Source organism: Eptesicus fuscus, chromosome 20 (assembly GCF_027574615.1).
Source record: "Eptesicus fuscus isolate TK198812 chromosome 20, DD_ASM_mEF_20220401, whole genome shotgun sequence".
Lineage (NCBI taxonomy): Eukaryota > Metazoa > Chordata > Mammalia > Chiroptera > Vespertilionidae > Eptesicus > Eptesicus fuscus.
The window spans coordinates 18,343,046-18,365,740 of record NC_072492.1 but is presented as its reverse complement, the minus strand read 5'-3'; the positions used below and the strand labels follow the sequence as shown (position 1 = coordinate 18,365,740).

At 58.4% G+C, this 22,695-nt stretch overlaps 1 protein-coding gene and 1 long non-coding RNA gene across 4 annotated transcripts; both read left to right on the top strand.

The window, feature by feature from the left end:
- Positions 1-112: 112 nt before the first annotated feature.
- On the top strand, positions 113-1,592 carry LOC129147343 (uncharacterized). Of its 2 annotated transcripts, none has more exons than XR_008554718.1 (2): positions 113-328; positions 1,312-1,592. It is a non-coding gene; the product is annotated as an uncharacterized LOC129147343 (long non-coding RNA). The 2 variants fall into 2 exon arrangements; XR_008554717.1 differs by lacking the exon at positions 113-328 and adding an exon at positions 337-712.
- Positions 1,593-3,986: 2,394 nt separating this feature from the next.
- On the top strand, positions 3,987-22,663 carry ANKRD13B (ankyrin repeat domain 13B). 2 transcript variants are annotated; one of them, XM_008147846.3, is made up of 15 exons: positions 3,987-4,100; positions 14,360-14,495; positions 14,587-14,711; positions 14,795-14,840; positions 15,454-15,597; positions 15,686-15,875; positions 15,953-16,019; positions 17,088-17,169; positions 19,487-19,551; positions 19,780-19,910; positions 20,030-20,187; positions 20,314-20,466; positions 20,562-20,725; positions 20,803-20,879; positions 21,319-22,663. In XM_008147846.3, exons 1-15 carry the CDS (start codon positions 3,987-3,989, stop codon positions 21,539-21,541), a joined length of 1,875 nt encoding a protein of 624 aa, XP_008146068.1. In that variant the 3' UTR covers positions 21,542-22,663. The 2 variants fall into 2 exon arrangements, with proteins under 2 accessions (XP_008146068.1, XP_028010775.1); XM_028154974.2 differs by having other exon boundaries at positions 21,280-22,663.
- Positions 22,664-22,695: the final 32 nt, after the last annotated feature.

The following is a 22,695-nucleotide window of genomic DNA, read 5'->3' as shown; positions in this document are numbered from 1 at the left end:
GGCTCCCGGCCGCTCCTGCAGGAAGCGGCGCAGGCCCTGCCTACCGGGGGAGGGGCAGCCCGCACACCCGCCCCGCCGACCGGCCTGCTGGCCGCGCCTCCCGGAGAAAGGAAGCCGAGAGCGCGGGCGGGCAGGGGCGGGGGCGCTTAAAGGGACCGCGGACGCCGCCGGGCTGGGGCAGGCGATCTCGCCTGCGGCCGAGGCCCCACCCCCGGCGTATCTCCGGCCCGAAGGCGGTGTGAGTCAGCCCACCCCCTTCGCTTTCGAGGTGGGGGTGGGCCCGGAGTTCGGGCCCTAGGACAGTGGCCCCTGGGAATCAGAGACACCAGTAAGGAGCTGGAGGCCTAGGCTCTCCTTCCTGTTAGGGGCTGTGGCTTGGGGTACCCGCTTCTCTCTGGTTGGCGTGAGGTGTGCGTCCGTCCTGGTCTCCCAGGTGTCCACATCTGTGTGTCTAGGTGTGTGTGTGGTCACACTTGCTGACAGTGCACACCGCCAACAACATGGACGCCCAGATGCCAAAGAGGCCCAGCAGTGTCCGCCCTAACCTTCGGGCTAAGGCTGCATCTATCCTTCCTCAGGGCTTGCCTCTAAAAAGTAAAGAATCTGGGCGGTTTTGAAAGGCCTCCTGATGAGTGACCACTGTGCCGGTGTGCAGTGATACCTACTTGTCATCCGACTTGTGTGCACCCACAATGTTTCCGGGCCACCAGAGGTGTGTATGTCCAGGGTGTGTGCATATAACACATAGGGACCTAGTTTTGTGGCAGCCTTTCTTCCTGGACTTCACACGGAGACATGGTGGGGCGGAGGGTTGGGGGGACAGGGAGCAGAGGCCAGACTGCACGTGGGTGAACCGGTGCACTGAGCATGCTCCCCCAAACACGTGCGCCTCGCGTGCACCCAGCCCCCATCCCTGCAGCAGCAAAAGGCCAGAGCATTCTGCTTGTGGGGAGGGGGTCTAGGGTGCCCAAGACCAGGCCTGGGGGTCAGTCAGCAGTGACACGATTAAGGGAGAGTTCCCAAGCGGCAGGGAATCCTGCTCAGTAACCAGGGTGAGGGGTGGGGGGAGTCCTTGCGCAGGGATACAGAGTTGGTCCATTTTATCCCAGCGGTGCCAGAGCTGCAGTGACTTGTGGGTGGACAGGCTGCTTCCCTCGGGGAGACAAAGTAATGCTCATGAGTCACACCACCCGAAATACATGCAAAGCTGCCCCCATCGCCTTTTGCTGCAGCGCAGATTGACAAGTTTGTTTGAAATAGCGATCCACGGGGTATTTTTATAATCACACCTTTAAAAAAAAATTCTTGCAGGCCTCCTTTTACGCCACAGTCAGCGGCTGGCTGGCGGGGTTTCTGTAAGCAAGGATACCTCGAGGGTTAGCGGTGGGGGATGGAACACCACCTGCCATCCAGTGCCGCACCCTCACCCAGAAGTCAGCCCATGGGCTTGGTGACCCCAGCCCAGGCAATGGAAGCAGCAGCCTGGCCGCCCAAACCGGCCCACAGCCCACCACCGACGACGGCCGTCCCTTCAACCGGCCGACCCCCGGCTGTGGAATTTCATTTATTAAATGCCGAGGCGGCTGCTGGCAGCTCCATCGGTTTGGTTGTCTTTGTTTCTTTGCTACGTGGGCGCGTCTCGAGCACGTGGCAGCCGGAGCGCGCAGGCTGGAGGAAAGGCGACCTGGGCTTAGTCTATGTAGATGGCTGCCTTAGCAGAAAGAGAGTCGGATGCCCCGGGGGATAGCGCCACCCTACCCCAGCCCCAATCCAGGCTGAGCTCCCTCTTCGAAGATTTTTCAGGGGAAAATGTCTGATTCACCAGGTTGGCCCAGGACTACCTGGGAGTGGCCCAGGCGCGGATCCACTCTCCAAACTTTGTTCCGGAAGCCCCCAGCCCCGACACAGCCCTGGGCCTGGGGCTAGGGGTGAAAAGGTTTCAGGATTTCCTTTTGGAGATGTCGTCACCTCAGGAAGAAGAACAGTTAAAGAGAAATCACACACAAGGTTCTAAAAAGAATTTAATAAGGAAACGTACAGGCATTCCCCCGGCCACTCCTAGCGGTCCCTCCCCCTCTCCAGCCCCCTCCTCAACTCAGGCTGCAGCCACGACACTCTGCTGACCCCTCGTGGTAGAGTTGGGCCGTGGTCCCCGGCTGCCAGAGACACCAGCTGGCTGCTCCCAGGCTGGAGGAAGGGGCGAGGCTGTCCACTCCTCCCTCATCCTTCCCCGCCCTCCCGGGCCTGGCACCGCAGGGTGTGGAGGAGGTAGGAGAGAAGACCACGCAAAGTGACCTGAGAGAGGCGCGGAGAGTTTGCAAGCTTTCGCTAGCACCTCCCACAGGAACACTTCTTGGATTGTTCTAAGTAGGGCTGGTGTGGAATTCCTTATTCCCGTCTGGTTCTCAGGTGGCCTCCCTCACCAAGGCATTACGCCTGGTCCCGGCCACCTGTCTCAGTCCGCCTGGTTGGGAGAGGGATGCGCCGTTTCCAGGGCAGATACTCTCTTTAGCTCACCCCAGGAGGTCGTTTCCAGTCTTATTTTAGAGGTGAGCGGTCTGAGAAACCAGACTATTTAAGCAGTTTGCTTAAGGTCAGGCAATTGGTAAGGAGGAATTCTAACTCAGGTCTCTAACATCCCAGTCCCTCTGCCCTCCAGGGACTGGACCAAGCCTCTAGGTTCTTCCCGCCCTTGCGATAGGTGGCCACAGAGGCCAAACCCACTGTTACCACAGCATCTGCAGGGCCCTTCTGGCAGGACCGCTCCGCCCTGGGCTTATTTAGGAAGGTGACCTTCTCTGGAATCAGTCACTTTCTCTCCTGAGGGGACCACACAGGGGTGGAGGTGGGGAGCTGCCACCTGCTGCTTTCTCTGCCCAGCCCCACTCTGGTCCTTGCAGAGGACAGTGTATGGGGGAAGGGGGGCTGTCCTCGCAGTCTGACTGGACATTCTCTTTCCAATGTCAAGTGTGCAGCATGGAGTTTAATTTTATAAAAGGGCAGGGAAGACTCCTATATAATAATTCAGGCGCCAGACCCCTGGCTGCTCCAACGACTGTTGGTACCAAAGCCCCTTACCTTTTCGGGAGTCCCAACCAGTCACTCTTCAGGGAATCTGGATCCTTTCTCACTGGGATCCAAACTCAATCCTGAAGGACACACCTTCCCACGCCCCCCAATGCTGAAGCGAGGCCTGAGCCCCTTCTCTCCCCATCAAAAGGCAAAAAAAAAAAAAAAAAAAAAAAAAGGCAAAATGCCAGTGGGTGGGGTTGCGTCCCAGCCCACCTGGCGTCAGGACGCTGCCTGCGTTTCGGCCAGGCCTGGCTCCTTCCCCTCGCTTTCATGGGATGAGGGGGAGACAGTGCGGGACACTCCCCGGCCACTCGCCACCCCCAGTTCCACAAGGTGGACTACAAGTCCCACAATGCCGCGGGGCCGAGCTGTAACAAGCCTTGTCTGGAGCACCCAGGTCCCCCTCCCTCCTCCCCTGCATCCCCGCATCCCTCGCCAGCCGCTCCGGCAGAGGGCCGGGCTATGCGGCTGCGGGAAGCCGGGGGCTGTGGGCGCGCGTCCCGGCGGCGGCGGCGGCGGCGTCCCCGGGGCCCCGCGCCCTGTGCGCCCCCGCGCCCGCTACGGGAGCCTGCTCCCGCAGCCAAGCGGCGTCTTTGTGTGCGGGGGTGTGGGAGACAAGGCGCGAGTCCGCGCCGCGAGAGCCCGCTCCCTCTCCCTCTCCCTCTCCGGGCGGGTGGGGGCCTCTCCGCGCCGCCCCCCGCCGCCGCCGTTGCCTCGCGAGGACGCCCGCGGCCCGCGCCGCTCGCCTCGCGCCCGGCGCGCCGCCTCCGCCCGCCGGCGCCGCTCGCACATGCCCGAGCCGCAGCCTCGCCAGCAGGCAGCGCCGGCCCCCCGCCCCGCGGCCCCACGCCCCGGCTCCGGCGCCGTCCCTCCTCCCGGGCCGGGCGCCGCGGCCCCGGCATGAGGAGCCGGCGATGATCCCCGCCAACGCCTCCGCCAGGAAGGGGCCCGAGGGCAAGTACCCGCTGCACTACCTGGTGTGGCACAACCGCCACCGCGAGCTGGAGAAGGAGGTCCGCGCGGGCCAGGTAAGCGCGCCGTCGGAGCGCAGCAGGGACCCCGCGGCTGGGCACGCCCGCCCGCCCGCCCGGCGTGGGGAGGGGGCGCGGCGCGTGCTGTCCCGCCTCCCCGGCGAGTTTGCAGCGCTTCTTTGTTCCAGCCGCGGCGGTGGTGCTCGCGGACCGGGAGACGGGGATGGGTGCAGCCCCTCGCCCGCTCCCCTCCGCCGGGGCCGGGCGCCCCGCACGTGTCCCAGACCTTCTCAGACCGGGGTGGGGGACACTGCGCTCCTCCTTCGCCGAGGCAGTGAGGGCTTCGGGGAGGGGCTGCCGGCTCAGTCTGCGTCCCGTGTGGTGGGAGAATCCGCCCCACTCAGACACCTCCCGGGGGAGTGTGCGGAGGTGGGCAAGGCCTGGGGGTGGGGGGGTGTCCATAAATCCGGGATCAGAGAATAGGCTGTGTGACACTCCCTGGCATCCCAGCCCCACCCAGTGCCCTCTGCCCTCACGGTGAGTGCTTCTTTTCTCGGGCTGGGAGAGCCCCTGGATCCCTCAGACCCCAGAGCCGGCTTGGAAATGGGAGGTGGAGAAAGAGACCCATTTGGGGAAGCCCTGAGGGCCTTGTCCCAGTGCTGAAAGGCGCTCTCCTGCCCTTTGGTGCTGGGGCCTGGCTTCGAGCTTCTGAGGAAGCTGGGAGCCACTGGCCACAGGAATGATCTGAGGTTCTGCACACACAGCAAGCTCCCTGGTTCTTGCAAGTCAGTGAGCACAGATGGGTCAGCCAGCTTTGGCTGGACAGTGGCTTCCAAGAATGTGGGGTCTCCTGGTCATTCTTCAGGAGGCGGGCAGGCACAGGTCACACGTGGTTCCCAACTCCACCCTTGGCCCCCCAGGCCACAGGTAGGCACTCGGCATGGCAGTCCCCCTCCGCAGCGGGGAAGCAGGAGCCCGAGCTGGGCCCCGCCTGCCCTGGGTGGCCTCCATGGAGGCCTGCGGACGTGGCTGCCGTCCTGGGGCCATGGGCTGGGAGTGGTTTGCTCAGGAGTTGCCCCCTCTGAGGGCCACTTCCTGAGTCACAGGAGTTCAGGGTGAACAGCTGTCTGCTTCCCAGGGGAAGAGGAGGGCATCACCAGACAGTGAAGCAGGCAAAGGTCCAAGGGTGTCTCCGAAGCCCACCACTGAGCCCCCAGGCCAGCACAGCATCATCTCTGCGTCGCCGTCCCAGGAAATGTTGGGGTGACCTGAGCCTCCAAGTGTCTGGGCTGGTTGGGGTGCCCACTTCCACTTTACCTCCGCTTACACAAGGATGCTGGAACTTGCTCCTCAGACCGTGCCTCTATTTGTCCATCATCCAGGCGGTGGTTTTCAGCCATAGGGGCCTGGTAAAGAAAGCGGGGTCAGAGGGGCAGGTCCTGGGGAACAGAGACGAACAGCCCTGCCCTCAAGGAGGCTCCGTTCCGGTGATGCGAGTGTGAGCGGGGAAGTGCAGTGTGATGTGCCGGGTGCCGAGGCACGGACTGTCCCGTCTCTTCTGGCTCTCCCCGGCTTCTGTCCCCCGAGGACAAAAGAAGACAAGTTTCTGACAGAGGTTACAGCTGGAGGGACTTAAGCCTGGTCGGAGAGGAACTTCCTGATGGGATGGTTGAGGGATGGTGGGTGGAAGGGCTGTTAGACAGAGGCTCGTGGCTGCATCGCCAGAGTGCCTCAGTCACACTCCTTTGCTGCAGAGGTGGATGGTCTTCTTGCAGAGAGTGGACAGAGGCAGAATGCCCCCGGAGTAGAGGCTCTTTCACCCAGGCCTCTCCGAGGGAGGGTCCTTGGCTCAGCAGCCATCTTACCCGGGTGAGGCTGGGGTGGTGAGCTCTGGAACCTGCTGTAGGTGGGGGTGGTTTGGGGCTGTGTGCGTGTTCCTCTATTCCTCCTCAGGCTGCCACAGAAACCAGGCACCGGGTTCACCCCACCCCACCCCCACCTGCCCTGGTGAGTTAGTGTCTCCTGGAAATGGACACCACTTGATCTGATCCAGGCCAGGGGGAATATAGGGCACTGGTTGAGGTTAACCCTTGTTCAGCCACAAGGGAATCAGGCCAGTCCTCTCCTTGGCTCTGCGCATGCCAAGAAGGGGAGTGCCAGTCAGTCTGGGAGGGAGAGGCCCCTGGCTGTATCTTATCTTCAGGCCTGACCCAGAATGACACTTGCGTCCACATGTGCACTGCTCAGTCCCCAGGGCCTCAGGCCCCCAGGGAGAGGTGAAGGTGCCCAGCCTACCATTTCCTGCAGAGGGTGGGCCTGGGGGCAGCCACCCAACGTCCTAAAACCACCATAGCCTCCTGGCATTCCGGCTGGGAGTCCCTGACCTCTGGTCCTCCTGGCACAAACCGTCACAGAAAGCAGCCAGGCGTTCCTCTAGCACAGCATCTGGGTTTCCCTGGCCGTCACCTGGCATAGCTGCCTCTTCTTCACTCCCAGAAGCCCCGCAGAGGCCCTCCTGTGGGCAGGCTTGGCAATGCTGTCTGCCCGAAGAGGGGGATGGGATGGCAGGCTCCAGAGCAAGTTCATGGGCTGGAAGCAGGCAGTGGTAGGGAGATGGGAGGTGCTGAGAGGGTGCTTTTTTGGTGAAGGGGAGGGTCCATGACCACCCCTAGCTGGCACCCAGCAGTACATGGTTGCTGGGTGCCCTGTTTCCTGCTTTGCCTGTGTCCTGCCAGGTTGGGAGGGGGCTGGGGTGTGCCAGCTCCCTCTTGGCTGGCAAAGTCCTGAGGTTGGCACAGCCAGCTGGCCATGGCCCTGGTTCTGGAGTCACAAGTCTCTGGTGTTCCCTGGGGGTGGGAGGGGGAGGTTAGAGTGTATAGCTCCCTGTGGGAGGGCGGAGGGGAGCAGGATTCCTCCCCTGGCAACAGGCACTCTGGAGAGGGCCAGACTGTGATTCTAGGGAAACATCTTTCTTCCTGGGGCTGCCTCCACCACGGTCTTCCTTCCTGCTCCCCCCAGTTCATCCTTCTGACCTAGAGGGGGGCGAGATGGGATTGTGGGGCCCCCGGATGCTCAGACAGAGGCTGTCCCACCCAAGGTACCTATTGTGTTCCTGAGCACCTATGACCCATCCCCCCACCCCCCCACCCCCCACCAAAGTGAGCAGTTCAGGTGTGGGCCATCACCACAGCTGGTGAGTTGGGAAGCTCAGGGGAGAGAGCCACAAACCCCAGAAACCAGAAATCAATGTGTCTGGGTTGAGGGGAGGGGCTGCGTGGGACAGGAAGGAGGAGGCAGGGTGAAGGGAGAGTTAGCAGATACCCCCCCCCCTGCTCAACCCAGCTTTGAGGAAGCATCCTGCCTCCCTCCCCCTTGAGTGACTCAGACATACCTGTCCCTTCACCTCATGGTCCGGTGGGAGAACTGAGAAGCAGTGACCACAACGGACCCCAGCTGTCCCCCTGGGGCTGGGGGAGGGAGGGGGCCAGGGAAAAGAGACAAAGACTGAGCAGGCCAGGCCTCACCCCCTGGCCCGGCTCCCTTCTTCTCCAGCACCCGTGCTTAGTCTGTACATTTGGTGGGTCCTTGTAAGATCTCACCTAACGAAAGGATTCTGCTAAAGCTAAACAAGTTTGAAAATATACCCTGCTAGTGCGTGTGGATGTGAGGGGTGCGCATGTGCTAATATGCTGGCAGCCGTCACGTGTGTTACACCTGTAGAGCCAGAGGGCAGCTGGCTCGCGTGTGCTTGCACACTTTGGGTGCACACATACTGTGAGTGTGGAGGCAGGAGTATGAGTGTGTATCCTTATGGTACGTGCACGTGTGTGTGTGTGTGTGTGTGTGTGCCTGAGGGGGGACCTCTCAGGAGTGGGGACCTCCCAGGGAGCCCTGGCTCTCAAGCTGGAGAGACCCCTGCGTGTGACTCCAGCTGGGCCTGCTGGGTTTCAGAGTCTCCATTCTCTCGGTGAGGAGGCCGGTGTTGGGTTTCATGGGAAACCTTTTCATTCCAGCAATTAAATAGCTTCAGGGCTTTGCTGAGGAAATTAATGAGTTCTCCCACCTGGGGCCGGGGCAAGGTCCACTTCCACCGGAGGCTCTGCTGGGAGCCGGTGGGGGCTTCCTTGGGGCTTGGTTGGGTACAGGCAGGGCCCTTGGAAAACAGCTGTGCCCTGGGGACGCTGAGGAGGGTGTGGGTCCATCCCTTGAGGAGTGGGAGGGAGGAGGGGCACCCCTGCCCTGCAGGCAGTGCCAGCCTCTCTCTGGAGCCTGGAACTGAGGCACCTGAGGGGGCAGGTGGCAGGCAGCTTCTGGAGCCCCGGGGCGGGGCTGGGTGTCCTGCCAGCTCCCTAGGGCCTTGTTAGCAGCAGCGTCTGGGGCAGGGCTGGTGAGACGGCTCCGCTGCAGCCCCACGGGAAGGCCTCCTGACTGCCCCAGCTCAGGGTCTGTGGGTCCTCCCCCCTCCCACCGCAGGGCTCAGGACCCCACCCCGGGCGGGGCCCTGAGGGTCCCAGCCCAACCCGTGCTCTCCTTCCTCTGTGGGGAGCCGGTGTGGAGGAGCAGCAGGAGGGCCACTCACATTTCTGAGTCACAGCTCCGCGGGCCACAGGGGCCAGGTACACTTTTTTGAGGCTCCTGGTATATTTGAAAATGAAGAAATGCCAACACAAGGTTAGAAAAAATAATATAAATAATTTAAAGTGCTTTCTTTTTGACAAAGGAGTTCATATCCGTGTTTTAAAATATTTAACTGTCGATAGAAGGCTTACAATGAAAAGCAGCGGTCCTCACTCGGCCTCTCCCCACCTCGCATCGCATTCCCAAGGGCGACTACCTTGAACTCTAGACTGTTGTGTGTTATTTACCTCCACAATGACCAACAGCATACTTCTACCACTATCCCGGGGTTTATCAGTTTTACCCTTTATTGCCTTCCCCTCCCCGTGTCCCTCAGGTATAGTCATCTGTGTATTCGTTGCACACGTGTTCGTTAAGCGCCAGTTATGGGCCAGGCGCTGCCCGGGAACTGGGCATCCAGCGTTGAACAGAACCGAGAGGGACCCTCCTTTTGTGGGGCTTACAGTTTGGGTCAGGGAGGCCATGAAAACAAACAAACAAGCGATTTCATGTTGAAAGATAAGGGTCCATCGCTAGACAAATCGCACCTGTCATTGAAGATGGGTGGTCGGCGCAGGCCTTTCTGAGGAGGTGACACTGGAGCAGCGACCTGAGGGAGGTGGCTCTCCTGGGCGTCGGGAGAAGATGGGTGCAGGGAAGGCCAGTGTGTGGGAGTGGAGTTTGGAGGAGAGGCGGGGGAGCACATGAGTTTCAGGAGACATCCAGGGCTATTGGATGGGAAGCCACGGACAGGTTTTGAGCTAAAGGACCTGGGGGACATTTCAAGGGATTGCGGTCGCTGCTCTGGCTGGGCCCTATGGGACTGGACCTAAGGAAGGAGTCGGGAGAGGAGTGAAGAGACCAGTGAGGAGGCATCTAGGCCACCAGGTGAGAGATGGGACGCCTGAGGCAGGATGGCAGCCTGAGGGGATGAAACTGAGAAGACCCTGGACCTGTTTTGAAGGGAGAGCCAGTACGGTCAGGTTTTGCTGATGGATTAGATATGAAAGGTGAGCGAAAAGGAAGAGATACAGAGAGTTTGGAAGTTCTTTAACCTGGAAAGGGAGTGAATGGGGCACTGTTGGCTGTGATGGGAGAACTGGGGCAGGTGCAGCTGTCCAGGAACGGCTGGGCTGAAGGAAGCCGGGAGAGGAGAGGTCATGGGAGGTCACGCTGTCCCGTTCTGTTTTGTGAGTACAAGGATCTTTCCCTACTTTTCTGAGGATGTAAATTGCTGTTTTCCTCCAGAAAAGTTTCCTTCTGTTTCCTGCATTGACAGTGTTTCCTCTGGGTTTTAAAAATCCATTTGCCTATTTTGGTGTCTTTTATGTTGGCAGCTTTCCTCAAATGTCCATCATCCCTGCCTGTGGGGGCATATTTACTAGTAAGAATAGGGCGTCCTGGCCTGGTAGCGCAGTTGGTTAGAACGTCGTCCCAATACACCAAGGTTGTGGGTTCAATCCCTGGTCAGGGCACATACAAGAAACAACCAACGAATGCATAAATAAGTGGAACAACAAATCCATGTTTCTCTCTCTCTCTCTTAAATCAATTAAAAAAAAAAAAAGAATGGGGCTGTGGAGCTTACTGATGCATGGGTGCTACTGGCAGGTGATGGGTGGCAAGCGGGCCTGCTTGCTGTAGGATTCCCAAATGTCTGTACCCAGAGGTCTTTGTGTCTCCAGTTTCTCTGTTCTCCTGCTAGGGGTGGGATGGGGCCATCTGGCTGAGGCAGGGATGGGCCTGGGCTCTCACCGCTCACTAGTTTTCAGCCCCATGACCTCATCCTCAGGCCAATGTCCCTGAGTGCAGTGCATCTCGGGCTCAGTTTCTACAGAGAATAACCCCCTGGCATCCTGTGGAGGGGAAAGGGGCATCCCCCCGCATTATAAGATTGGAGAGGGGGCCAAGGGTTCTGAATTTTAACCAGCCCCCTGTATTTACCTCTGAGCCTCACGCCCACATCTGCTGTTCCCACTCCCTGCCTGTTCTATACCTTCCAAGGGTGCTAGGGGGTGATCTGGCTTGCTCCTCACCGAGGCGCCCTCTGTGAGTGCTTGGGGTGTACCCTCTCTCTCCCACGTCAGTAATGCCCCAGCCACTTTCCATGTTCTAAAGATGTGGTAAAATTTCTCATCTGCTGACGTCTCTTTTTTCTTGTGGGTTTTAAATATTTTATTGACATTCTTATACTTAGTCACAAATTTACCATTTGGGGCACCCTTCCTTTCTTAGATCTAAGTTTCCATCTTGTATCATTTCCCTCCCACCTGGATAACTTTCTTTAACATCTCTTGAACGTCTTCTGGTGACAAATTCTCTTAACTTTTGTTTGTTTATGAAAAATCTTTATTTCCCCTTTATTTTTGGAGGATATTTTTTATAGGATATAGAATTCTAGTTTGACATTTCCCCCCTAGCACTTTACAGAGTCCATGCTATTGTCTTCCAGCCTGCATGGTTTCTCATGAGAAATATGTAATGTTTCCCATGTTTGTTCTTTCACACACAGTGTGTCTCATTTTTCAAAATGCTTTTAAGATTTCCCTTTAAAAAAAAAAAAAAAAAGATTTCCCTTTTTATGACCAGTTTTCAGCATTTGATTTTGATGGACCTTCATGTAGTTTTCTCCCCTGCCCCCCTTTTTGGTATATTTTTCTTGGGATTCATTGCATTTTTTTGATTCTGTGGATTTATCATTGCATTAATTTCCACAACCAATTACCACAAAGTGGATGAGTTAAGACAGAAATTTATTCTCACCTTGGCTGGGGTGTCTCTGTTGGGCATCGTCCACGCACTGAAAGGTTGCTGGTTCAGTTCCTGGTCGGGGCACATGCCCAGTGTGCGGGCTCCCTCCTGGTAGGGGGCGTGCTTTGTTCTCACATCGGTGTTTCTCCCCCTTCTTCTCGCTCTAAAAATCAATTAAAAAAATCTTTTTAAAAATTTATTTCCTCATAATTATGGAGGTTGAAAATTCAAACTGAAGGTGTCAGCAGGACCCCACTCCCTCCACAGACTCTAGGCGAGAATTCTTCCTCTTCCAGCTTCTTGGTAATTCTAAGCACCCCTTGGCTGGCGGCTGCGTGTCTCCCGTCTCTGCCTCCGTCTGCGCATGGAACATCTCCTGTCCGTGTGTCCTTCCTCTGTGTGTCTTACAAAGACACAGGACTGGAGTTAGGCTGTCCTCCCTCTCTGTTTAAGAAACGGGAGTGGGCATTAATCGACCGAGGAGACATTGACCTGGTTCCTCCCGTGGGCTTTGCATACCCACTGTGTGTGGCTCTTGACATCTTTTGGGGAGGAGAGGCAGAGCCATTATTTTTATCGATGTCAACCTCTATGCAAACCAGGTATACTCTCAGGGAAATCCAGAGGAGGTTGGAAAAATATCCCAACCTTCCCTTGCAATGCTTTGCTCTGCACCCGGTTCGATACCCATACCTCTGGCTCTGGCTAGAGCGTAGGTAAGCATCCCTCTGGTTAAGATGCTGTCCCCGTAGGGAAGGAGCGAGTCTGGGTCTGGAGGTGCTCGTGCTCTTGGTAAACCGAGCCCCACCTATCAGCCATTTCCAGGCGTTGATAATGAATCTGAATGGGTTTTTCTAAAGCTGAATCTATTTGCTGTTTTACGAGGTCGGTTATTTTTCTAAATGCCCAAGGGCCAAATGTAAGAATAAGGAGAAAACCAACAAGGGGACCAAGGATGGGGAGGAGGTAGGGGAGGAGTCCATTCTTGACGAGGTCTTCTTGTAGCTTCTTGATCTTGTCTCGGACGATGCCAGACTTGTTGGTGTAGAAGCAGCATCATTCCTGTAGAGCCAAACATATCCCTCCCTGTTCTGCCGTGAGCAAATCTAACCCTCTTCTATTTTGTAATACGACTTCTGCTAAAGAATTGGGGGCCATTATTTCCCCGGCCTGCGGGGTCTTCTATCGGGGGTACCGAGGCGGCGCACCTAAGAGAATGAGAAACAGACAAGGGACGCAAAGAATGGAGGCAAGACAAAAGGGATTCTGATCAAGCCTCAAAACTTTATTTTTACAGCGTTCCTTATATGTGATTTCTAGAAGGGTGGATGCCTAGGAGGGGTGGGGGCTGACCTAGATAATCGGCTAAAGTCATCACTATAGATAAAGGGTGTGGCGGTTGAAGGGCGGCTACAGAAGAAATGCTTTGTCCTCAGGCAAGAGGAAGTGGGCCTAGTTACAGTAACTTACTGAAGGTCAGAGTTAATCCTTTGACCGACTCTTGGTCCCTGACAAGGCTGACTTCATCTTGAGATCCTTAACACATATATCTGCAAAGACCCTTTTGCTGAAAATGTCACAGTCAAAGGTTATGGGGGATTAGGATGTCGACATTTTTTTGGGGGGTGGGGGGCACCACCATTCAACCCGCTGAGGCTCCCAGTTAATTAAGTTGAAGAGACAAGAAAGTGGACAGTCCCAGGGTGATGGGGACATGCCTTCGTGTGGGGAGCACAGGGCTGAGGGGACAAAACACGGAGACTGACCAGCCTGCGGAACCCAGGAGACGCCCAGGAGGAAAACACAAGCCCTGCAGCACCTGCCAGTCCCTTCGCTCAGCGGTGGCACCATGGGGCCCTGGCGGGTGCTGTGGGGGTCCCAGAGGGACCGACACAGTCTTCTTACGGGTACAGGCCTGGCTTCGGGCTTAGGTGGCCAGGCTCTGACCCTCAGCTGTCCCTTACAGTTATGCGACCTTGTACGGGTCATTTAACCACCCCGAGCCTCCTTTTCCTCCTCATAAAATGGGCCGACATCCTACTTCACAGAGTTGTTGTGAAGATTACTGAACCGTGGAAGGGGTTCAATAAATATCTGTAAAATGGGATTAATAATAGTACCAACCGGAAGGGGTTGTTATGAGGATTAAATGAGCACACGTGTGTGTATGTCTGTGTGGTATGTACACCTGTATGTGTGTGTGCAGTATAACTGTGCTATTCACAAAACAGTAATAGGGTTTATAAAATGATAATACAGTTCTAGCCGGTTTGGCTCAGTGGATAGAGCGTTGGCCTGTGGACTCAAGGGTCCTGGGTTCGATTCTAGTCAAGGGCACATGCCCTTCTGAGTTGTGGGCTCGATCCCCAGTAGGGGGCATGGAGGAGGCAGCCAATCAAATATTCTCTCTCATCATTGATGTTTCTATCTCTCTCTTCCTCTCCCTTCCTCTCTGAAATCAATAAAAATACGTTTTAAAAAATGATAATACATAGTATCCCACAGGCACTGGACATGGGTTTGAAGTTGTACCATGAACATATTCTTTCATTCCTATAATGTATTACTGCAACTGTTTGCTAAATCTCAGCGGTAACGTCAAAGATCTAAATTGGTGGCCCTCCTTGGCCAGCAGCCTCTCTAGACCACCTGTCAGCCTCAGGCTTACTCTGCATAGCAGCCCACTGGGCCGTGGAGGAGGGACCTAGTCAGGGGACCTAGGTGGACAGGAAAGGAGGAAGGCCCTCCCTCTCTCAGAGTTACTTCCTGTCCTGTCCCTCAAGCCCCTCTCCACGACACTGGCCCCAGCTAGTCGTGTCTGTCTTTCCCATTGCTTTGTGCGATGCGCGAGGCGGGTGGCAAGGTGGTTGCTGCCTTCTTAGAGGCTTCTGGGTTCAGAGGGGCTGCTTCGGACGTGACCAGGGCTTCGTCTTCACCTCCTTCTCCAGGTGGACATCGAGCAACTGGACCCCCGTGGGCGGACTCCCCTGCACCTGGCCACCACACTGGGGCACCTCGAGTGTGCCCGTGTGCTCCTGGCACATGGTGCAGATGTGGGCAGGGAGAATCGCAGCGGCTGGACAGGTGGGCACCCCTGCCAACCCCAGCCCCCAGCCAGGGTTTCCCCAGCATCATATCCTCACCTGCCCTCTGCCTCCCCCGCCCCCGCCCCCAGTGCTTCAGGAGGCTGTGAGCACCCGGGACCTGGAGCTGGTCCAGCTGGTGCTGCGGTACCGGGACTACCAGCGGGTGGTGAAGCGGCTGGCGGGCATCCCCGTGCTCCTGGAGAAGCTACGCAAGGTGAGGCAGCCTCTCGGCCTCCCCGCTGAGGCCCGGAGCCCTGTCTGTCGCCCAGACTTCGCCACTCTCCTTTCACCCTCCAGGCCCAGGACTTCTACGTGGAGATGAAGTGGGAATTCACTAGCTGGGGTAAGAGGGGCTGATGCGGGTCTCTCTGGACCTCAGGGCTTTTGCACTTGCGGCTCCCCTGCCCACCACGCTCTTCCCACAGCTCTTGCTGTAGCTCCTCATCTTGTGGTTCTCAGCCCAGGGCCACCAGCCAGGCCTTTACGCACTGCCTCAGACACCGTCCCAATCCCGTTATTATGATTTCCTTCTCTTTGCAATGAGTTGCTCATTTGTTTGTTACCTGTCACTCCTTGCTGGAAGGTGAGCTCCAAGAAGGCAGGGGTCCTGTCTTGTTCAATGTTGTATCCCCAGTGACTGGAATAGTGCCTGGCACACAGTAGGTGTTTAATAAATATTTGTTGGAAGACTGGGTGAAGGATGGAGTGAATGAATGAACAGACGGTGGATATTAGGGACTGGGTGGTGGCTGACACGTGCCTGTCTCCGACCTCGGATTGCTCATATCTGAGTGGCTGTGGTTTATGTCTGTGTCGGGGGGCACTGGGGGAGCAGTTTATCTCCTACCAGTTCCCTTATCCTTCCCTGGCCACACCTGCCCCCCCATGCCCTGAGGTGGCCCTCGTTGGGAGGGTCTGGCAAATCGAAGCCACGTCTGACCTTCCCTTCCACCTAGTGCCCCTGGTGTCCAAGATCTGCCCCAGCGACACCTACAGAGTGTGGAAGAGCGGGCAGAACCTGCGGGTGGACACCACCCTCCTGGGCTTTGACCATATGACGTGGCAGCGAGGGAACCGCAGCTTCGTCTTCAGGGGCCAAGGTCAGGCAGGCAGGAGGTGGGGCAGGGTGGGGAGGCTGGAGGCAGCTCCATGCTGCCCCTTACCTCTGTGCTGTTCCATGGCTGGCAGACACCAGTGCCGTGGTCATGGAGATTGACCATGACCGCCGGGTAGTATACACGGAGACGCTGGCGCTGGCCGGGCAGGACCGCGAGCTGCTGCTGGCTGCCGCTCAGCCCACGGAGGAGCAGGTGCTGAGCCGGCTCACTGCGCCCGTTGTCACCACACAGCTTGACACCAAGAACATCTCCTTTGAGAGGTGAGTGGGCGTGGCCTCGATGGCCGGGAGCCAGCCTGGTGGGGTGCCTCCTCACCTGGACCCCTCTGATCCCTCAGGAACAAGACGGGCATCCTGGGCTGGCGCAGCGAGAAGACGGAAATGGTGAATGGGTATGAAGCCAAGGTGAGGCCGCAGCTCCCTGGTGCCAGACCCCGCCACACTCTTGCCTGCGGGGAGCTGGGCCAGGTTTTCCTGAACCTTCTCTCAGCCTTGGGGGTGCAGAAGCCATGCAGCATTGAGGGAAGGGCACTAGAGTAAGAGGCAACTGATGAGAATGGTCAGGGCTTATTGAGCACTTATGATATTCATGTTCAAGGCACCGTTCTGACATTTTATATATATGTATATATACACATGCACACGCACATACAGGTGTACATACCACACAGACATACACACACGTGTGCTCATTTAATCCTCATAACAACCCCTTCCGGTTGGTACTATTATTAATCCCATTTTACAGATGTTTATTGAACCCCTTCCACGGTTCAGTAATCTTCACAACAACTCTGTGAAGTAGGATGTCGGCCCATTTTATGAGGAGGAAAAGGAGGCTCGGGGTGGTTAAATGACCCGTACAAGGTCGCATAACTGTAAGGGACAGCTGAGGGTCAGACCCTGGCCACCTAAGCCCGAAGCCAGGCCTGTACCCGTAAGGAGACTGTGTCGGTCCCTCTGGGACCCCCACAGCACCCGCCAGGGCCCCATGGTGCCACCGCTGAGCGAAGGGACTGGCAGGTGCTGCAGGGCTTGTGTTTTCCTCCTGGGCGTCTCCTGGGCTCCGCAGGCTGGTCAGAGTCTCGTGTTTTGTCCCCTCAGCCCTGTGCTCCCCACACGAAGGCATGTCCCCATCACCCTGGGACTGTCCACTTTCTTGTCTCTTCAACTTAACTGTGAGCCTCAAGAGGGCCGGGATCATGTCTGGCTGTGCTTGTTCACCACGGTATCCCTGATGCCCGCCTCAGTGCCCAGCACATAAAGACTCTTCACAAAATGTTTGCTGAATGAATAAGAGAATGAATTAATGACGTCATAGATCTACATGCTCAAAGGCCTGGAGATAGGAGCAGACAGCTCCCCTGTCTCCTGCCCCAGACCCTTCCTTGCAGGAAGAGTTCGGAAAGTCCTTGGGAGCCAGGAGTAGGGATACCAGCGCGGTCTTTGAGCCCTTTCTTCATCTTTCCCCAGGTGTATGGGGCATCCAATGTGGAACTCATCACCCGGACACGGACAGAGCATCTTTCAGAACAGCACAAGGGCAAGGTCAAAGGTAATGGGGCAGAGGCACGTGGGGGGGCTGTGAGGAACCAGCTTCCACGTGAACACCTCCATCAGCATTCCCTCTGACATCCTTGCAAAAGCCAGGATAGTCTATTCAGGCAAATAGGTTCCAACTCAAGGGCCGAGTCCTCGTGGTTGGCAGTGGCTGCCTAGCGTGCTGCCAAGATGATTCCAAGGCAACATTTGGTTGGGCTCCATGGGAAGGGATCGATGACCAGAGTCTGCATTGGGTTTGGGAAGGGAGAGAAGTGTCATGTCTGCCCTTTGTTGGCCCTTCCCGCCTAGTGAGACATCCCCTCGGCAGAAAGTCCGGGGCCCTGCCACTGATGCTCTGTGCCTCTTGATACTACACCTGACTTTCTGGGCGTCATTATTGTGTCTAAAGCAGAGAGACACAGTTCCCACCTCACAGGAGAACAAATGAATATGGAGGTGCCTGAAAGAAAACATGCATACACATGTATATTCCAAAACCGTTCACCAAAAGCAGGTATTTGTGTCCAGTGTCATCGCCTTGGAGGGTGACCCTGGACGTTCACCCTGAGCCCGAGGCCCACTTTTTTTTTTTTTTTAATTTCTTTATTGATTAAGGTGTCACATATTTGTCCTCATCCCCCCATTCCCATCCCACCCCTCTCCCCACGCATGCCCCAATCCCCTGTTGAACTTAACCGTTGGATAGGCTTATATGCATGCATACAGGTCCTTTGGTTGAACTCTCCCCCTCCCCCCACCCTCCCCCTACCCTCCCGTATCCTCCCTCTGAGGCCCGATAGTCCGATCGATGCCTCCTTGCTTCTGGTTCTGTTCTTGTTCCTCAGTCTATGTTGTTCATCATTTCCTCTAGATGAACGAGATCAAATGTCACTAGATATATACTAATAAGAACTGAATGTGAGACGAGCAATAATATTTATGCTGACAGGCAAATGAATCAATCTGTAGCGAGCTTCCCCCTGGACCAACAGTTCTTTTGAGACCCAATTTCGATGTCCAGTAGTTCCTTATGTGTACATGTCAGCACTGACCCCTCAGCTCTGGATGGTGGACAAATGGTGGTAATGGAGGTCTGACTCCCTCTGGTTTGGTCTCGGCCGATCCCAGGGGCACGGCGTCACCTGGACTAAGGGGCACGTGGCCTCACCCATACCCAAGGGGCGCGTGGTCTCACCCGGGCCCGGGACCCAGCCTCACCCGGATGGATCCAGGGGCGCACGGCCTCACCCGGACCCAGGATCTGGCTTCACCCGTACCCAAGGACACTTGGCCTCTCCCAGACCCAGGGGCACGTGGCCTCACCCAGGCTTAGTTGCACAAGGCCTCACCTGGATCCAGGGACACATGGTCTCTCCCGGACCCAGGGAGGCTTGGCCTCTCCCAGACCCAGGGCCCCTTGGGCTCACCCGGGCCTAGGTGCACGAGGCCTCATCCGGATCCAGGGACGCATGGTCTCACCCGGACCCAGGGACGCTTGGCCTCTCCCAGACCCAGGGGCACGTGGCCTCACCCGGGCCTAGGTTCACGAGGCCTCACTCGGATCCAGGGACACATGGTCACACCCAGACCCAGGAACGTTTGGCCACTCCCAGACCCAGGGCCACTTGGGCTCACCCGGGCCTAGGTGCACGAGGCCTCACCCGGATCCAGGGACACATGGTCTCACCCGGACCCAGGGACGCTTGGCCTCTCCCAGACCCAGGGCCACTTGGGCTCACCCGGGCCTAGGTGCACGAGGCCTCACCCGGATCCTGGGACACATGGTCTCACCCGGACCCAGGGATGTTTGGCCTCTCCCAGACCCAGGGCCACTTGGGCTCACCCGGGCCTAGGTGCACGAGGCCTCACCCGGATCCAGGGACACATGGTCTCACCCGGACCCAGGGACGCTTGGCCTCTCCCAGACCCAGGGCCACTTGGGCTCACCCGGGCCTAGGTGCACGAGGCCTCACCCGGATCCAGGGACACATGGTCTCACCCGGACCCAGGGACGCTTGGCCTCTCCCCGACCCAGGGCCACTTGGGCTCACCCGGGCCTAGGTGCACGAGGCCTCACCCGGATCCAGGGACACATGGTCTCACCCGGACCCAGGGACGCTTGGCCTCTCCCAGACCCAGGGCCGAGGCCCACTTTTTATGCCAGCTGTAGAAACAGTGGTCCTGGCCCCGCCCCTGGCAGATGAAGGTGCCCGGATGTAGGTGTGGATGAGCAGCCGCCCCGCCCCCAGGAATCATCCTCCTGCCTCGGACTTGGGGCGCTGTTACTTCCGAGGGCTGCAGTGTCCTCCAAGATGCCACATTTCTTACAGGTTGCAAGACACCGCTGCAGTCCTTCCTGGGAATTGCTGAGCAGCATGGGGGCCCCCAAAATGGGGTGAGTGTGGGCCAGGGGTGCCCCTTGGTGGAAAGGTATGGATGTGGCTCAGGAGAAGGCCTGGAGGGTGTCCTGCTTAGCATGCCCGTGAGGACCTCTTTTCCACGATGCCCAAGACCATGCCAGCGCCACCGTGGCAGTGGGGATGGCTCCGGGCCTGTGATACAAATGGCTGGCCTGGCACCAGAGGCCGAGAAGGGCTCATGGGCCCCTCCCCATGCGGCACAGACCCTGATCACCCAGACTCTGAGCCGAGCCAACCCCACTGCCATCACCGCAGAAGAGTACTTCAACCCCAACTTCGAGCTTGGCAACCGGGACATGGGCCGCCCCATGGAACTGACCACCAAGACACAGAAGTGAGGCCCCCGGCTGGTTCTAGGGAGGGGTGGGCAGGGCAGGACGGCGGGGGCTCCAGAAGGTTCTGGGAGCATCACTTCTACAACGTCCCTCACCCCTTGGGATCCTGGGGGGGCAGGTTCAAGGCCAAGCTGTGGCTTTGTGAGGAGCATCCCCTGTCCCTGTGTGAGCAGGTAGCTCCCATCATCGACCTCATGGCTGTTAGCAATGCGCTTTTTGCCAAGCTCCGGGATTTCATTACCCTGCGCCTGCCTCCTGGCTTCCCTGTCAAGATTGGTGAGCCCCCGGTCCCACTTCCCCGTGGCTGCTGTTGTGGGGCTGGGGTGGGTTTAGATGAGGGAGAGGGGGGGCCTACGGTGTGAGGGGGTGGGTGGTGGCACCTCATGGTTTCCTCATCCTCAGAAATCCCGATCTTCCACATCCTCAACGCCCGCATCACCTTCGGGAACCTCAATGGCTGCGACGAGCCGGTGCCTTCGGTGCGAGGCAGCCCCAGCAGCGAGACCCCTTCCCCTGGCAGCGACTCCTCCAGTGTCAGTAGCTCCAGTTCCACAAGTGAGCCCTGCCCCCTCTGAGCTCGCTCGCCCGGCCCCCTCTCCGAGGCCTCTTCCCCTCCCTGGGGAGCCACTCTGACCCCAGCCTGCCCGCAGCCTCCTGCCGTGGATGCGAGATCTCTCCCACCTTGTTCGAGGCCCCACGAGGCTACAGCGTGCTGGGTGGCCAGCGGGAGGCAGCGACCCACGATGACGACGACGACCTTCTGCAGTTTGCCATCCAGCAGAGCCTGCTTGAGGCAGGCAGTGAGTATGACCAGGTTCGTCCCCTGGGACGCACAGGGCCGCCTGACTGCGGTGCCGCTGTAGCCAACTGGCCCCCACCCTCTCCCTCCAGGTCACTATCTGGGAGGCGCTAACCAACAGCAAGCCGGGCACTCACCCCATGTCCTGCGAGGGTCGCCGACAGGACAGGTCAGTGTCCACCCCCCGTGCACAAAACACCCCCAAGACCCTGCCACAGTGGGTGAGGGCACTGCTCACTGAACAGCCCCTGCCGGCCCAGAGGAACTGTGGTACCCTCACCAGGGACCTCTGGAATCAAGATGGTTTCTACCATACCCTGTTCTGACTCTGGGGGTGGGTGAGCAGTACTCCTAAAGTGGCCGGTGTGGGGCCAGGCCTCATGGCCTCCAGACCCTCACCGGGCCAGATGTCGGGGCCAGGGTTCTAGAAGATGCCCTGGGAGGATGGGCTCTGTAGGGACTGGGATCTGCCACACCCGGTGGGAGCCAGGGAGGTGAGCAGGACTGAGGGCGGCAGGACTGCTCGGTCCTGGGGCCTCCACACTGGCTCCCGCCCCGCTCACCCGCAGCTGCGCCCGGAGCCCTGGATGTGTCGTCCTTGCCCCCAGGAGCAACCCGCCCACCCCACAGCACCAGCCCGCCACCCCCACAGCGGTGCCCAGCCCCCGGCCCAGCCCTGGCCCTGGCGGCCACGTGTTCCGGAGCTATGACGAGCAGCTGCGGCTGGCCATGGAGCTGTCCGCGCAGGAGCAGGAGGAGCGGCGGCGACGGGCGCGCCAGGAGGAGGAGGAACTGGAGCGGATCCTGAGGCTCTCACTGACCGAGCAGTAGTGCCGCTGTCCGGCCTTCGGCCACTCCACGTGAGCCCCACCGGAGTGAGATTCCCTGGCCCGTGCACAGGCGCTGCGGCTGGAGACCAGAGCCACCGCCTTGGGGGCGTAAGGATGCACCAGGCACCAGACCAGGAGGGGGTCGGCATGGTCACGGGGTACCTTTCCTGGCCAGGCCAGGAGGCAGCTGGCTCGGCCCGGTCCCCCTGCTTTGCTGTAACTGACCCTCAGCCCTCTCCCCTGTCCAAGGGCAGAGCCAGGCGGTCCTGAGCGGGAGACCAGTCCTCGGAGGAGCAGTGCCCCCATCCCTGCTCCTTCTGGCTGGCCTACTTCCTGCTCACTCACCCACCCCGGGACACTGCCTGTGAAGCCTTTGCATTTCCGCTCTTCACCCCTGGGGGCAGCTGAGCTCCCCAAGTGCTGTGTTGCTGCTTTGTTCCAGACGCAAACCAGCACGTCTAGGGCCCAGCCCCTCCCCCACTCCAGCATTTCAGCGTCAAGTGCACTTAGCGGGGTGCCCAGCTCCCCCAGCCCTCACACCCCTCCCAGGTCTCAGGGTGGTCCCAGCTTCAGTTTGGGCGGCCAGAGGTTGGAGACCCCTTCCCCTAGACATTTTTCTGTGATCAGGGAGGGTGCCCACGGTGGCCCCCCACACCTGGGCAAGCCTGGCTCCCACACGATGTTTTGTCAAATGGGGGACATATTGGGCTGGGGGCAAGCTCTAGACCCTACACTAGACCGGATACAGAGGGGTTGCCCAAGGCCCTGGCACCACCACCCACCCCTTCCCACCAGCTGCTGCTAGCCCTCTGGTTGTGCGTCCCCCTGGCCCCCGCCCAGGGGCTGATTCTAAAACCCTTCATCCAATGGTGCTAACCCCCGGCTCTCCCCTGCCCCACCCACCCACCAAGAGAAGCACAGACCCTGCCAGGGGCAGGGGCCCATGGCACACCCTTGCCCAGGTTCTCTCTGACTGGCCTCCCTGGCTCCGCCGGGAGGTTCAGAAGGGACACAAAAGGGATGGAAGGAAAGAACAAAGAGAAACGGTTCCTCTTACCCCCTCCCTGATGCCAGGGGCACCAGACTGATTCTGAGGCACAAATTAAAGAGGCTTCAAACCTGAGGCTTTTCCTATCTGCCTTCACTGGGGAGGAA